A 17,764-nucleotide genomic window follows, 5' to 3' on the forward strand; every position below is an offset into this window, starting at 1 on the left:
TCATTCAATCTGAACATCATAAGCGGAGAAACAAAATACAGACAGTCGAGTAAAAGATACATAATTTAAACATTTTAATTGTGGTATGCTCAGGTTCTTATTTTTCAACCTGAAAATGGGTTGGGATTAGGTAAATGTCCAAGAAAGACAGTTATATTTCCACAGTTCTCCTACATATCATAAGCACCTCGAAATCCTTCCTCAATCGCCACAGCAATAAACCCACACCCGGCAACCGCCATTACCCATGGATTTAACAAGTCTCGTAGCTGAGGCCAGAAACTGTTCTTTTCTTTCTGCCATTGTCGCAGTTGCGCATACTTATGTGGGTCCTCGGACTTGTAGCGCTCTTCTTGGCTAGCTTCAGTCTGCTTGTCGCCCCCTACAACCCGCAGGAATAGATAGTTCGCCAGAGGACCCAGTAGCACAGCGGGATTAAATAAGCCAGCGATGTTGAGCAAAGCAAAGGAGCAGTGGACAAGGGTGTCTCCGAGATAACTGGAGGTTCGTTAGCCGATACCGCATAATATAGACCGAGATATATATCTCTCCACAAAACTTACTTCGGATGGCGCACCAATCCCCAAATCCCATGCCTACACAAATCCGTCCGTTCCTGCCGATGCAATCCAAGCTGCGTATCAGCCATGACCTCCATCGCAAAGCCGGCCCCAAAAACTGCAACGCCAAGCGCCCGCACCAGATCCACCGCTTCATCATCCATCCGGAGAGCAGTTCCACCCACAGTAAATGGAACCGTAAACGGCAAAGAGATAACACTCAAAATAAGAGCTTCAGGCAAAAAGATCTTCAAAGCTGCAGTTGTCCAAAAACCAGGCTCCTTTTTCACTGCGTCGTATCGCGAATCGTCTTGGCCGCGGGATAGAGACCGCGCTGCGATCCGCGCGAACAGTCGTGTACCCCATATAGTTACGCAGCTGAGAAGGACTCGTTCTGTCCATGGGAGAGCATCCCAGGCGGTTCCGAGTGAGATGTTGTCTTTGCACATTGGTTGGCCGATGGCGCTCCACCAGGCATTGAGAACTTGTGCGGATGGCCAAAGCCAGTCTTTCAGTTCGACTCGGTCGGTTGCTTCGGCTGCAACGTATGTTGCCAGTGAGAGCGTCGAATAGAGTCCGAATGAGGGCAAAAGGGTTGATTTGAAGATTCCTACGTCACTGGGTGTCATTTTGTTTTGGAGGGGTGGGGAGTGAAGAGAGCTAGTAGACTGACTTTCCAGGGTTGATGGAGGAATGAGAAATGCCATATTAGGACATTATTTGGGTTATTGAGGATCTAACCTAGGATAACGATAAATTGTGACCTTTCTGCTGTTTTATAGCTTGCTGATGCTGTTGATGTCAAGATTAGGTAACGGTAAGTGGGCATCCCGAGGTGCCGAGCAGGTTTTGGGTCTGGTTAATGGACATCATTCCGATTTGTAAAAGAATAATAATGGAATGGAATGTAAGTAGTTGTGCTATAATATATAGGATGGGTATAATATGCGACCAAATATTGATGTAGGCAATAGAATATTGGGAATGAATGAGAACAATTGTGACAGAATCTGGCTGCTAGTTTTCATTTGCATCGAGATCCTTCAAATGCCGAGAGATATTGGCCTCAAGATCGATACTAATGCTCATTGGCTTCGATATTTCATGGCTTTTATAATGCTGTTCCATGATAAGCATCAACCGTTCATTCCAGAACGGCAAACATGTTTTGACATTAGATGTGGAGAAGGCCGTAACTTGATTATCGCTTGTGACAGGTAGATCACCTGGAATATCCAGCTTGAAAAGGTCGGAATTGGACGCTAAGTCAACCGAGCAGGTTATAGCAAGGTCATGCAACTTAGAGCCATCGGGTATACGTTCGAACGGGAGCCGGTGAGTGGGAGGTTTCCGAGCCTTTTCGCCAATCGCTGAAGATTCGCCGACAGAATGATCCCTTGTCTGGCCAATGAGATAGGCACGTGGATCATGGGAGGAGAGAGCTGTGGTGGAAGTTGGCTCTCTAATCGAAGTTTGCGACGAAGTCAATGCAGCCTTTGCGGCAAGATAGCGACTTCGATGAGGTGAATGCGAGACTGAACTAGGCTGTGGTCCAGATGGTTTTTCGTGGTTCTTGAATCGTATGCGATGGTTTTGTATGGCCTCTTTCTTCCGTCTTTCAAAGTCTAATGCTCTCTCCAGATCAGACGGTTCTTCATGATCACCGTCTTCATGAAGTTGAGCTGCCCATCTTTCAAGAACTGGGAATCCTCGACCACTATCCATTGATCGTGGAATATAACCTTCTTGCTCGTCGGATATCGGGAGATTATCGGAGGATTGTAGAGGGACATCATCCTGTGATACTCTGTCTGAACAGCCATCATTTTGTCTGTCGATATGCGCATTGGCCGATGAACTCTTTGCAGACGACCCAAAACGTTTCTGAGCAAGAACAGATAGAGACGACTCATTCAAATCTTGAGTGGCTGCCCCCTCAACGGGGATTTGCTGCAGCGAGACTTGTGTGGTTCTCTGAAACCAAGTGTCAAGAGCTCCGTTACCATATCGATCGCGATCACGTTCTCTCTCGGCACGTCGGGCACTCGAGATTCGATTACTCTCAGGGGAGGACTCGGCTGATGTTCTCGGCTGCTGTCGCCGGTTCCTGACTGGTGAACCAGACGCAAGTCGGGAAGTAGGAGGACTTGTCAAATCTGAGATATTGGGGGAATGCTGGAGGCTTCTTGATTCACTCTCCCTTCGAATCAGGCCCTGTAGACTGCCACTAGATAGAGCTGTCGGGCTTGTTGCATTAACCGAATTTCTTTTGCGCTGCGGAGTTTGAAACGAGGCATTGGTTTTGGAGATCGACCACGGATTGGCGAAGCTGGAACGCTTGGTTCTGGCGGTAGATGATTCATCGGGACTTTCGAGATCATTTCCGGAATGATCCACAGGTAAAAACAAAGATTTACCCTGAAGCGGTCTGTGTGAAAGTGGTGTGTAGGGTGTAGCGTCCTTGAAAGGATTTTCAGAATCCTGAGGGTCTGTGGCAAGTCTCACAGTTGATTTATCAGCCATCAAAAGTTCAAACCCAGGTACAGCTTTCTTCGATTTGAAGGTATTCTCTTGAACTCCTTTGGGACCACTCCTCTCCGTTTTCTCTTGTGCTCCGTAGTGGTCGCGAAGCAAATTCTCCACCAAGGCCAAGACTAGCCCCCGATCTTCAAATAGGAGGTCATCTTTGGCTGGTTCGATATTGACATCGTACGTCCCTTGGGGACACCGAATTTGTAAGCATAGAAAAGGATCATTGACTGATCTAGATGATTCACCTTTAGATGCGGCGCCACGGATATATGTTTTGAAAACTTTGATGATATCGTGTCCAATCCCTCGGTTGCTTGAGAGAGGGCGGCCATCCACACTGATATATTGACCGGCATTGATGATCTTGGAGACATCTAATAAAGTTAGCAACAAGATTCACCAGACGTTCATACACAGTTAGATCAGCTCACCGAATTCTGTTCTCGGAAGGAACGCGATTGCTTGATACTCTTTCTGGTCAGATGAGTCTTGTAAATTTCCAGCGTTATCTATTTTCTGTGGCAAGGATTGCTTCAAGATACATGAAGAAGATGTCTCTGCGCCAGCTACCTTGAGAGCTGCATCCGATAGCGATGGATTTGAGCTTGGTGCATAGGTCCAATTGCTGTTTTCATTTTTTGCCTTCAGTACTTTGAGCGAGAGCCTCTTGGATGGTTGAGCTATAGCATAGGCCTGAAGAAGCTTTTTAATTCTCGTGAGAGTTCTCGTAGCACCCTTCAAGGCAGTCTGCCTCCGAACAGGAATGTGTTTGAGAAAGTCCGTAATGCGGACAGTTGTTCCCACCGGGTGGGACGTCCGTTGTGTTCTGGGGTATTATCTTAGCGTAGACATAACGATCAACCACTGTGGCAGACATACCCAGTAAGCTCTCCATTTCTTCCGTACTTCAAACATACCCCAGCGATCTCGGACTCTACCCGGGTGGTAACAGCAAGAATCCGCGACATTTCAGCCACACTAGCCAGAGCTTCACCACGAAATCCCAGAGTTGATCCACCAACATTTTTGAGATCGTCTAAAGTTTGAATTTTGCTGGTAAAGGCACGTTTGCAAACATGCTGCTGGTCCTCTGGGGAGATACCGTGACCGTTGTCTTTGAGCTGTATGACATCTACAGTATTCTGGGATATTTCAATCTGCAAAGACGTGGCTGATGCATCGAGGGCGTTGTCCACGAGTTCCTTGACCACCGAGTAGGGATCGGAGATGGCCGATGTGGAGCCAATAGCCCGGCTTGTGCTCTCAGGAAGGGCCTCAATCGGCATCCTGCACCCCTGTCGTTAGGTGCTCACTGCCCAAAGCACCACAAATCAATCGCTGCATTCAATTGAATGAATCCCATAAATTACGTGAACAATCCCAATGCCTCGTATTCGGTGAATGTTCGAATCTGCAGATGTTGAAGGAGATGAAGTTGGACTTGGAAAAGTTGTGTTCGCCGGTTAATTATTCCTGTTTGGGTTTCGCGCCTCAATCCCCAATTCCCCGACTCCAGAGACCGGCCCGCGCTGCTTGTCCTCCCCCACCCTCTGTTTTTGTTCTTCCTCTCTCTTTTGTACTCATCGTTGCATCCCTGCGAATTTTCTCGTTCAAACAAGTTCTAAAACCATCACAAATCATTTGAAGCGATATTATCACGTGGATACCGCCCACGCACCTCCAGGTGTATAGCCTCGGAGGCAGCGTCTGGTATTAGTATCTGTCACTTAAGCCCTCGAATGAACCCTTTCGAAGGTGGCTTTGAGCTTTCTGTCACCTAGAGCCTCATATGTTGTCAATTCCCCAATTTCTCTAGTTTGAGCTCTTCGACATTACTACATATCATCATGGCTTGGGCATCTGATCCACACCATCTGCAGCGGACCCAGTCCCCTCCGTTGTGGGTTCGAGGTCCCACTGTAAGTTCCACCATTCCTTCAGCTTCTTTAGCTCGAGAGGATGATGTACTGGAGAAAGAACAATCTCTGCACTCGTCATCCCAAAATAAGCCACCTGCTGCGGTGGGTGCATCATTTAGTATGGTCGAATTACCCACAACTGCTTCCGCTGCCCCAGGCAGACGCTCGACAGTGGAGCATGATCAATCATTCCTAGCCAGAAGTACCAAATGGCAACTTTTGAGCGCATGCGTCATGAACTTTGGCAACGGCATGAACGACAGCGCGCCTGGAGCCTTGATCCCATATCTCGAACGCGACTATGACATTGGGTATGCGATTGTATCCATGATTGTCATCTCAAATGCACTAGGGTTCATTTTCGCTGCACCATTTACACACGCCATTGAATTAAAGATCGGGCGCTGGAAAAGTTATGCGCTCTCTATGACCCTTTTGATCGCTGGGTATACAACAATCATTTGTTATCCGCCATTTCCAATCGTCGCAATTGCTTTCTTCTTCCTCGGGTTCGCTATGGCTCTGACGCTCACACTGAATAATGTTTTCTGTGCAAACCTCCCGATTTCGACTACAGCTCTCGGCACGTTTGGGGGGGCGTACGGGATTGGAGGTGTCGTTTCACCCCTCATAGCGACCGCAATGATATCGTGGGGAGCTCGATGGTGCGATTTCTATGCTATCCCACTAGGAATGGCTGTGGTGAATCTTGTATTCTCGGCATGGGCCTTCTTCAATTTCGATGGAAATTTGTATGTGGACTCTAGATTGATACCAGAAGAGCCGAGTTCTTCCACGAATAATGATGGGCCTCCAAGTCGTATAGACCTCCTCACCAGCCCGCAAAGCCCAAAGCCCAACCCGCCCCAACCCGCCCCAACCCGCAAATGGGCTGGGCTTTAGGCCCGGTTCCTGGGCCCATCGGTGGCTATAGGCCTAGGGTAGAAGCCCGCTAGGCTTTTATAGGGGCCCAATGGGCTTTAAGTAATATAAACATACTAATGCTTAGTAGATACATAAGTAATGCAGATTTTTCTAGTATTTCTAGGTATTTAGATTACCCCCTAAATTGACTATATATGCCTAAATTAACTAAATTAACTAAATTGACTGTAGATAAGATTAATAAAGTTAAGATTGATGAAATTTAAGAAGAATGTAAATCAATAGAAAGATATACTGACTTCTCTCTATATAAAATATATATATTTACTGTTAAGGTAACTGTTTGTTAAGGTTGTTGAAGATACAGAGGTATGATACAGCATGTAGGGTTCAACAATGGGTTCAAATGATACTAGGAATAGGATCTCTCATGGAAGTATGGAATTGTCTGAAGATCTAGATAATATCTGCCTTTTCCTGCTATTTATGCCCCTTTATGTGCCGAGGATAGGAGTCCTTAATTTAGCCCCTAAAGGTGAGCTTTTCGGCAGAAAAGACAAAAGAGGCGTAGCGTTGCTAATCCTACGGATGAGAGAATCCTGCCTTAGGCATGGTTCTTAATAAAGGTAGTACTTGTTAACTAGGTGAATAATAATACGAGAGGGATATGTTATTAGAACGAAGGGTATTCGATTCTATATTAGTTATAAGACTGAATCTTACTTTCTGTTACGGTATTTCTTTGTTATATCATTTTGCCTTAGGCCCCCTTTCTCTTAGACGGAGGAGACTCTTCCGAATACCCTACGATGACGGGGGGGAACTAAGATAATCCGGTTCCGAGAAGCGGGGAAACTAAATTATAAAAGGAAGGCACCTATAGGTAGACCTAGCAGTGACCCGCGGGTAACCCTCATAACCCTCGGACCGCCCCGCCACTAAGGCGGTTCGAGGGTCTAACCTCCCGACCCTAAGGGTAGTCCACCTAGGGATTAGACCCTCGGAGGGTGACCCTTAGGGTCACCCGCGGGTCTATAAATAGGATAAATAGGTAAATCTCGTAATATATATAATTTATATAGATTTACCTTATATTTTTAAGTATCTTAATTATAGTGACTAAACTTCTTTAGGGAATATTTTATAATTATATAATGTTCTAAGGGTATAGAAGTTTTTAAAGTATATTCTTAATTCTATTTTCTATCTACTATATATCTATTAAGCCTTCTTAATACCTTTCGAACTCTTCTAGATAATCGAGGAAGAGGAAGTCTACTATCTTTATCGATATTATTCTCTAGTTTAGATTATATCTTATTACCTTTACTTAGTAAGCTACTTCTTTATCTCCTTCTAAGAATAGTATATAGGGATAGTTATAAAATAGGTAGTAATTAGGTTTATTTAACTATATCGCGTATAAAATTAAATAGCCGCTTTATATCTATACTAATAACTAGAATAGATATAATATTATAGATAATATTTATAAGAATAAGTTATTTATATTAGCTATCTTTCTAAAAAGTATAAAGTAATAAATACTATAGTACTAAATTTATATAAAAATTAGTTAAATATAATAAATTAAGATAGATATTAAGACTAACTAATATTAAAATATTAAGTTAGCTTATTTTTATTTAAAGTATTAAATTATAGAGAGTTATTTAACTCTAATATAGACTTAAGCTTAGATATTCTAACTCTTAATAATAAACTATTTAATAATAACTAACTCTATCTAATATTAAGCTATTTCTTATAATATTTAATTTAGGTTTTAAGACTATCTTTATAAATATCTTTCTAAAAAGTCTTAATAGGATCTTCGGATTCCTATTCTTTTATAGAAAAGAATTAGAGCTTTTAAGCTAAAGATAAAATTATACTAATAATATAAAGATACCTATTAATACTATCTATATCTTTATAGTATTTTAAAAACTTTTCTAATATAGCTTTAAATATAGATTATATAAGTTATTTTTAAAGAACTTTCTTCTATCTTAATATAGTAATTATACGCTTAAGATAATTAAAAAGATAATTATATATTATAAAAATAAGATAAATACTTAAGTCTTTAATTTATAATATAAGACTAATAAATCTAAAGAATAGCTCTAAAATAAAAAGTAGATATATAATCTACCTTTATTCGTCTAAGCTTAATATAAAATAAGGTTATTTATACTATAAATAGAAGATATTAAAGACTAATTATAGCCTTTTTATCTATTAAAGTATTAGAAATATTAAGTTCTATTATATTCTTATATCCTAGATTAGAATAAGTTTAGGCTTTTAATCTTAAAAAGTATAGAATATATCTTAATACTATAGACTTATATTAATATAAATAGTAAGATTATAAATCTAGATAGACTATTAATATATAAAAATAATATTAAAAAATTAGCTTACTTTATTAAGAGTATCTATAATTTTATACTTTTTTTTAATATATATATAGCGCTCTTATATAGTTATTAGATTAATTTAGTTTAGTAGTATTATTACTTAGAGATATTTTTATCTTCCTAAGTAAATCTATAAGACTAATTTAGATAATATAAGTAATATATAGTATATAAATAATAATAGAATTAATATTTAATTAAATTATTCTTACTAAATTATTTATAGCTTAAAGTAGTATTATATTATTTAAAATATTATTAATAGTAATTATAAGTATTTAATTAAAAATATTATACTTTTATAATATTTAAATAATAATCTTATTAAAATTTATACTAAAATAGATACTAAAGAGTAACTTAAAGCTAAAAAGAACTTTTTAATATTTTTACTTTTTATCTAAAAAGTAGTCTATAACTATTATAAATACTTACTAAAATAGTAATATCTAATAGTCTAATATAAAAGAGAGCTTTACCTTTAATAATAGACTTTAAAGTAGTCTCTTTTAATATTTATTAATAAATCCTTTTACCCGCTTATAGATAATATATTATAAAGGAATAGCGGGTATAGTGAGAGTAAGATATATATATTTAATAATATTAATAAACTCCTAATATTTAAAAAATAAAAATAAAAGATATAATATAGTAATAAAATTTAATAGCTTCTACTTTTAAATATCTTATAAGAATATAAGAGTTAATATATTTAATATCTATATATTAGTTAATAAAAAAGATAATATTAGAAAAAATAATATATAACTATCTTAAATAAAGTCTTAATATTTAGTCTTCTTAATATAAATTTTATATAATTAACTCCTTTCCGGTACTTATTTTGTTAAGGTAACTATTTATCAAGGCAGTACTTATTAACTAGGTAAATAATAATACGAGAGGGATACGTAGTTAGAACGAAGGGTATTCGATTCTATATTGGTTATAAGACTGAATCTTACCTTCCCTATCCCTATAGGTGTCTTCCTTTTATGATTTAGGTTCCCCGCTTCTCGGGACCGGATTATATTAGTTCTATCCCGATATCGTAGAGTATTCGGAGGGGTCTCCTCTATCTAAGAGAAAGGGAGCCTAAGGTAAAATAGTATAATAAAGAAATACCGTAATAACTATCCCCTTTCTCTATAAAACCCGTCTTAGGGTTTTAGGTTTAAATAAAGGGAAGTATAAGTTATAAGGTAAGAAGGGTTCCTATCGAGTTTATCCCTTTCTCTATTATTTAGAGCCTCGTTAGTATAGCTATAGTAGTAGCTAATAGGCGGGATACTAGCGATCTAGTACCGGAACTAGAACTAGTCTAGTACCTAGGCTACTTATATTCTAACTTAAAGTCTTTTAATATTACCGAAGGGGAGGTTTTCTCTATTTTCTATTAGTATAATATAATCGTATCTATCTTTTATAAGTGATATTATATAGATAAAAAGACTTATAATATAATACGTTTTTAGGTCTTTATTATAATAGATTTATACTTATCTTATATAAATACCTATTAGTATAATAAGGGATATTTAGGATTTTTTTATTATTCTAAAATTTTTAAAGATTCTTCTAGATAATAAAATAGAGTTATTAGAGTAGATCTATATAGAAATCGCTAAAAGTTTATATAATTTAGTCTAAACGTTTAACGTAGCGGTTATTAGTTATTATTTATATTAGAATTTAGTAAATATAAAGAAAATATAAGCTATAAATATTTTATAGCTATTTTATTAACGATTTATCTTCTAATAATAGTCTAGCTATTTTAGGCGAATTATAATAAATTTATAAATAGTTATTAGATAGATATATAGACTATACTTAATAGTCGTAGTTTAACTCTATTAGATTAAAATAGACTTTTAAGTCTACTCCTTAGGGATATAGGATATATTTATTAGACTATTATAAAATAGAAGTATTTAGAGTCTATTTCTAATACTTTTATAGCTATATTCGGAGAAGCTATAGAAATAATCCTACTTAATACTTTCGAGATTAATAAGTATAGGAGGTTTATAACTTATTCTCCTTAATAAAAGAGAAGGTACTATATATATAGTTCCTTCCTTATAATAAAGGTAGCCTAGAATAAAAAAGGAATTTATTTTAATTTTCTAACTATAATCTTTCTTTCTTTACGTTATTTTATTATTATTTATATATAGTTCTTTATATATTTTATAAATAATCCTCTTATATCTTATTATCTTATCTTTTATAAGTCCTATTTATTTCTATAGGAACCTTCCTTTATTATAGCGCGAGGTTATAGTCGCGGTTATAGTTATAGTCGTAGTTAGGGTTATAGTATAAATCTTATTAATAACCCGCCTATAGACTAGTCTATACTCTTTTCTTCTTTAGCTACTTCTAAGGTAATATCTAAGGTTTATAACTATTTCGACGTAGATCTACTATTAACTCCTTCTTATATAGGTCCTATTAGAACTACTTATTATACTCGAAACTCTAGTTCTTCTACGCGCCTAAAATAAAATTATCCTATCTAATATCGCCTAAATTAGTACGTTATCTATTTATATATAGCTAAGAAGAAGTAGGTTACCGACGAACCTCTTAAGATTAAGTATAAATCCGAGGCTATTAGTTCTATCTCTTACTAATATTATATAGAGAAACGATAGGTATATAACTTAGTATAGATTCGTTCGCCTTTCTTATTAGTATCGGGCCCTAATTATATAGGTTCTAAGTAATATTACCGGTAACGCTATAGATCTAACTTTAATTATCGAATAGTCTACCTAATTTTTCGAAAAGCTAGAGGATCGCCTTAACTATATAGAATAGGATAGGGTTAATAGGTCCCGATTTTTCTATAGGCCTACTATCTAGGTGTTATAACCTAATATACGGAGTATAAATATAGTGTGTATATCTTATAGTATATATCGGGTATTTAGGTTAGTAACCTGATATAACGACTAGTTAGTCGTTATAGTGGCTCTTTTAGTAAACGCTCTACCTTACTATTACTTCCTACGTTTTACATAGTGGTGTTAGGCCCACTTACCTTAACAATATGACGACTAACTTCGGAGACCCTAGGTTCGAGACATATAGATATTAAATCAATATCAAATTCGAGTCCACGGTCTTTATAAGGAATATCATAGAAATAGCCCCGCGCTAGATCTAGATATACACTTAGGGGTCTATAACTTAAATACACACACCGATATCTTACTAGCACGGTATCTATACCGTTTAAGCTACCTATAGATATTCTATGCCTCGGGGTCAAGGCATTAGAAAGAGGGGAGATAATGTTATAACCTAACATACGGAGTATGAATATAGTGCGTATATCTTATAGTATATATCGGGTATTTAGGTTAGTAACCTGATATAACGACTAGTTAGTCGTCATAGTGGCTCTTTTAGTAAACGCTCTACCTTACCATTACTTCCTACGTTTTATATAGTAGTATTAGGCCCACTTACCTTAACACTAGGCTACTATTAAGAGTAGGATCTATAAGTTAATCTCTAACTTTTCGGCGTTAATCTATAGTTACCGAGCTATTTATAGTTTCCCCCTATCTCGAAAGAAGACTCCTATCGTAAGTATTATCTTCTCCTTTTTAGGTATATTTCTCTAATAAATCGGTAGGATATCGCTAATACTTATAAATAGTTCCTCTCTTCTTAAGGTCTAACCCCTTTACCTCGCCTTAGTCTTTTAGCTATACTAGCCGAGCGGAAGGCCTATAATAGTTCTATTCACTACTTTATCCGCTATAGAGATTCGGGATATACCTTATAGAACGCCGCGAAATATTCGTTTATTAGGGATCTAATAATAGCGATTATTATAAGTGGTTAAGATACCGATATAAGCCCTATACTTTCTCTTAGTATCTAGGCTAGCTTTCCGATCGTATTAGATATACTATAGGTTTATTATATATTCGGTATAGGTTCTAGAATTATTCTATTTTCTCGTTTTTTAAAGGTTATTTCTTTTATAATATCTTAGAGGTATTTTAATAGTAAAACGGGCTCGTTTTAATCTAGATTTATTATCTTCTTTTTATTAATAGGGTATTAAATTTAACTATATATTTTAAGTTTTCTTCTTCTTTTCCTTAAGTTTTCTAAAGGATTTAATAGCTTTTTTTATATTTCCTATATTTTCTTCTAAGATCTATTAGTTATATTTAATAGACTAACCTTTTTATTTTACTAAGAAGTATCTCTTCTTATTAAATAGTCTTTTATCTTTAATATTTTTAATTTCCTATTTATTAGATTTTTTAAATTCTAGTATTAATAAAGTTTCGGACTTTTCTCTTTTTTATAGTTTTAGAAGAAAGATATAGAATATATTATATATCTTATTATATTAGTTTAGAAGACTTAATTAGTACGTTTAGGATCTAATAAGGTTTAGGACCTATAATAGTTTAATATATCTTAAGACTAGTTTTTTAGTATAGACTTTAAACTTTAGGTTTCTTATTAATAACCCTACTAAGTTACTTTTTTTAAATACTATAGGTTTATAGATAGAGTTAAATCGTTTTATAGATAATTTAGAAGCTTTTTACTATCGTTCTATTATATCTTCCCGTAACTTTTTTAAAATCTTAATTCTTTTAGTTACGGCTAGGACCTTCTTTTTATACGTTTTATCCTTAGAATATATACGAAAGTTAGGCTTATAACTTATAAGAGCTATAAATAGAAAATAGTCTATAGTTATATTAAGTAAGTTATTATAGGTATATTATACTATTAATAGTAGTTTTAACTATATAAGTTACTCTATATTAATAAAATATCTAAGATAATATTCTAGTATTTAATTTATATATTTAGTTTAACTATCTATTTAGGGATAAAACGTAATAGAAAGATATAGTTTTATCTTACTTTTATAGTATAGTTAAGACTAAAATTTATTAGTAAATATAAGGCCTCGATTAGATATAATACCCTATAAGGGTCTATAGCGAAGTTCTACTTTTATATAGAAAAGCTTTATAAGCTTAGAGGCGTTAATTAATATAGAAATAGTAAAAAATAGAGCCTATTTCATTATCCTATTAATAATAATAAAGATATTATCTACTATATTATTTTTATAAATTATAGATAGTAATCCTATAATAAAATCTATTAATAATTTAGCGAAGGGTTAAGTAAGAATTAGTAGTATTATAAATACGCTATATAGCCGATACCTCGGAGCTACGTTTCCTTAATATACTATATATTTAGAGATATATTCTATAATATCTTAGTATATATTTTATTAGTAGAAATATCTTTATAGTAATATTAATATTCTATATTTACTAAAATATCCTATTAGAATATTATTATAATAAAGACTAAGGAGTTTTTTCCTTAAATTCTTCCCTATAAGAATATAGAGTCTTTCTTTATATTTTATAATACTATATAGATCGATACTCTAATCTTTATTACCTAGTTTTAACTAGGAAATAATAAGTTTTTAGCGGTATATCTTAGGATTACTATCTTAGATTTTCTTAATTAGGTTTTAGAGGTCTAGTTATATTTCTTATATATATATAGATTAGTTTTAGTATATATATTTAACTATTTTATAAGATATCTATTAGTTATAATCTAACTCTTCTTATATAGTCTAGTTAGTTATTTCTATACTAGCTTTATCGCTATTTATACTAGTCTATTCTAGATTAAACTAGGATTTATTAGTATATAAATCGCTAATACTTAGCGATTCGGCTATAATAATACTCTATTTTAGTAGTATTCTAATAACGATTCTATTATATAATAGTCTAAGTAGATCTTCTACTAAGACGTTCTTTAGTTTTAGATCTACTTTTTAGAATAATATATCTATAAGATTTATTTTTTCTAATCTATATTTAATAAAAAAGTTATATAGAGATAGGAATATATACTATCTTATTTATCTTCTATTTAGCTTTAGCTACTTTATAAAAGTCTATAAATTTATATAATTAGATAGAATTTCTATAGGTCGGATACTTCCTTCTAAATAATATCGCTAATATTTAAATAAGTAAATAATAGTAAATAGTTCTTAATCTAGAATAGAATAGTTAAGTTTAGCCCTACTAAACTTTTAGAACTAAAAAACTATAGGGTACTATTTCTTATCTTTATCCTTCTAGGATATAATCCTTTCTATACTTTTATTAAAAGTATTAGTTTCTAATCGCGTATCTTTTTCTAAGTTAAAATAGTATAATAGTATTAGTAACTAAAACGCTATAATTAGATAGTAAAATATAAGTCTTTTATAGATATTAAGCTAGACTTATCTAGGTTTTCTTCTATTTTTTAATCCTTTTAGTAGAGAAGTTAATAAGAGTATAATCTATAAAAACCGCGGTATAAACTAATAGTAAAAGTTATAAAATCTAATAAATATTTAGATATTATAATAGCTTTTAGGGAGTTCCTAGTTCCTAATAGATTCTATTTTTTAGGGGTCTATAGAAATATCTTTTAAACCTACTATAAATCCTAGGAACTCTACCTTTTTCTAATAGAATATATATTTTAAGATCTTTATATATAGATTAGCTCTTCTAAGATTTTTAAGGACTTTTCGGAAGTATTTTATATAAGATTCCTTTATTAGAGAAAATATTAGTATATTATTAAGATATACTATATAAATTATATTAAAATAGTCTTTTAGTATATTATAGATATAACTTTAGAATATAGTAAAGGTATTAATTAGTCTAAATAGTATAACTATATACTTATAGTACTTATATTAAGTATAAAATATAGTCTTCTACTTATCTCTTTTTTTAATATAAATTCGGTAATATATATCTTAGATATCGACTTTACTAAACTATTTAGCTCTCGCTAATCAGTCTAGAATTTCTAAAATAAGTAATAATAAATATTAGTTTTTAACTAAGATTTTATTTAGCCTTTAGTAGTTTACGTAGAGATATAATCCGCTATTTTTTTTTAGAACGAAAAGAATTAGTACTCTTATAGGACTTTTAGATAGTTAGATTTATCCGTTTTCTAGATTCTTATCGATATATTCCTAAAGTTCTTTTAGTTCTTTTTAAGATAAAGGATAGATTAGTCTATAAAAAGGATTTTCTTCTAATAATATATTAATAGTATAGTCTATAGCCTTATTTAAGGGAAAGGTTTATACGTTTTTTATAGAGAAGATATTATAAAATTCTTATAGTTCTAAAGGTAAATTAGGAGATTCTTTTATATCCCCTTTCTCTTTATATAAGAGCTATACTTCTTTAGATATTTTTACTATAGTATAAATATATATATAGTTCCTATACTTTTTTATAAACTAGTATAGGGTTATCGCTTTATAGTTTAAAATATTAAACTACTATTTTTAGTTTAGTAGAGAGAGATTAATTTTTTAATTAACTAAAATTATTATTAATAGTAGTACTAAACTATCTAAAATCCTTAGATCTCTATTAATAGTAATATAAGATTATATAAATATTTTAGTAATTCCTTTACTATCTATAATAATTATAAAGACATTCTATACCTTATATATAGTTACTTCTTTATATCTTACTACTTTAATAATAGGAGGTATAAGTTTTATTTTTTAAAGTTTTTAAGTTTTTATAAACTTATAACTAATAAGATCGACTTTTATATAACTATTTAGGTCTATATAGGTTTTAATTTTTCCTATTAGGATTAGAGTATAGAAGTATATTGTTATTCCGATCTAAGGAGTTAGAGTAAGGGAATTTACTCCGACCCGCTCTTATTTCCCTATTATTTTATTAAGGATCCTTTTACTTTTACTAATTATACTTTTATTTTTTTTATTAGGGAGTTATTTAGATATTTATTTAAAAGATAATCTTTACTTTAATAGGTATAATAGATAAGTTTCTTCCCTATCTTTTTATTAATAAGGTTTCCTTATCTTTTTAATCTTAAGTCCTTTAGATTTCTTTTTTTAGAGGAGTTTTTATTTTTATTATATTTTTCGAATTTTCTCTTTTTCTTTTTTATATCTAAGTCTCCCTACCCTAATTTAGTCGCTTTTTATTTAGGTTTCGTTTTCTAGTTTTAAAGCTTTTAAAATTTTAATATAATAGAAACTATCTTCTCTTAAGTTTTTAGAAAAGTTAGATTATATTTATAGATATAGATTTAGAGTCTATAATTAAGTTTTAAGAAGAAGATAAAGACTTTTTATTTCTTACTTTATTTTAAGAAATATTTTTTTAAAAGATTTAACTTATAGTAAAAGTCTTTTAGGTCTTAATTATTTTACTAGATTATTCTTTATATTTAGTTAATAATAGTAGCTTATATATTTATAAAATTTTTTATTAAAAATAGAGTCCTATTTCTTAAAATAAGTCTATAAATCCTATATAATTTAGCTTAGAGTTAAAGATATTTTATTTAGGTAGTTATATTAAAGTTATTAATAATTCTTATTTATATAGGATAAAGTATTAAAAATCTTTTACTTTTTAGTACTATATTTTTTACTTACTTCTTTAAATTTTAGACGTAGTCTAAATAATTAGTTTTCTCTTTTTTAGATCGAGAATTTTTCTATAAAGTTAGAGTTTTTAAAATAGATTTCCTAACTACGTAGGTTTAGGGAATTACTATAGATCCGGCTATAATATATAGGTATTTTAGCTACTCTTTTAAGCTATTTAATCCTTATTATAAGGGCTTAGAAGGTTTCTTTCTTAAGGATTACTTAAGAATTATCCCTATTTCACTAAGGATTCGGAGTAGTTTTAGAGGGTTATTAGTTATCTCTACTAGTAATAGTAGATACTTCCGAGAGTCCTAATAAAGATTAGATCTCTCCCTCCTCTATCTTATAGATAGTAAGGTTTTCTTAGGGAGGTATCTTCTTATTACCCTATTAGGATCGTAAACTCTATCTCGTTATTATTTCTTTAGGTAGTTAAAGAAGAAGATTTAGAATTATTAAGGTAACTATTTATTAAGGTAGTACTTATTAACTAAGTAAATAATAATATAAGAGGGATACGTAGTTAGAACGAAGGGTATTCGATTCTATATTAGTTATAAGACTAAATCTTGCCTTCCCTATCCCTATAGGTATCTTCCTTTTATGATTTAGGTTCCCCGCTTCTTAGGACCGGATCATATTAGTTCTATCCCGATATCGTAGGGTATTCGGAGGGGTCTCCTCCGTCTAAGAGAAAGGGAGCCTAAGGCAAAATAGTATAATAAAGAAATACCGTAATATATTTATAGATAAAGTATTTATATAAGTAGCTATAAGATAATTAAAAATCTTTTAATACTATTTATATATTATATTTAGCTTCCTATCTTTTATATTTACTATTTAATTAAAAGACTTCTAATATTTAGCTTAATAATATATATCCTAGTTAATATATTTAGACTT

General features: G+C 32.6%; 3 protein-coding genes across 3 annotated transcripts; 1 reads left to right on the forward strand and 2 right to left on the reverse strand.

Annotated features, from left to right (window-relative positions):
• Positions 1-170: 170 nt before the first annotated feature.
• Positions 171-1,267, reverse strand: N7457_006366 (DUF1295 domain protein; the record flags this gene model as incomplete). Its single annotated transcript, XM_057177410.1, has 2 exons — positions 171-498; positions 564-1,267. The coding sequence occupies 2 exons, from the start codon at positions 1,265-1,267 to the stop codon at positions 171-173; spliced, it is 1,032 nt and encodes a 343-aa protein (XP_057031712.1).
• Positions 1,268-1,577: 310 nt separating this feature from the next.
• N7457_006367 (putative DNA mismatch repair protein) lies at positions 1,578-4,378 on the reverse strand (the record flags this gene model as incomplete). Its single annotated transcript, XM_057177411.1, has 3 exons — positions 1,578-3,466; positions 3,524-3,918; positions 3,972-4,378. 3 exons carry the CDS (start codon positions 4,376-4,378, stop codon positions 1,578-1,580), a joined length of 2,691 nt encoding a protein of 896 aa, XP_057031713.1.
• A 561-nt stretch (positions 4,379-4,939) lies between these two features.
• Positions 4,940-5,914, forward strand: N7457_006368 (uncharacterized protein; the record flags this gene model as incomplete). The annotated part of the gene is made up of 1 exon (XM_057177412.1): positions 4,940-5,914. The coding sequence occupies one exon, from the start codon at positions 4,940-4,942 to the stop codon at positions 5,912-5,914; it is 975 nt and encodes a 324-aa protein (XP_057031714.1).
• Between the last annotated feature and the right edge of the window lie 11,850 nt (positions 5,915-17,764).

The sequence above is a fragment of the Penicillium paradoxum genome, assembly GCF_028828445.1.
Source record: "Penicillium paradoxum strain IBT 22861 chromosome Unknown utg000005l_segment0_segment0, whole genome shotgun sequence".
Lineage (NCBI taxonomy): Eukaryota > Fungi > Ascomycota > Eurotiomycetes > Eurotiales > Aspergillaceae > Penicillium > Penicillium paradoxum.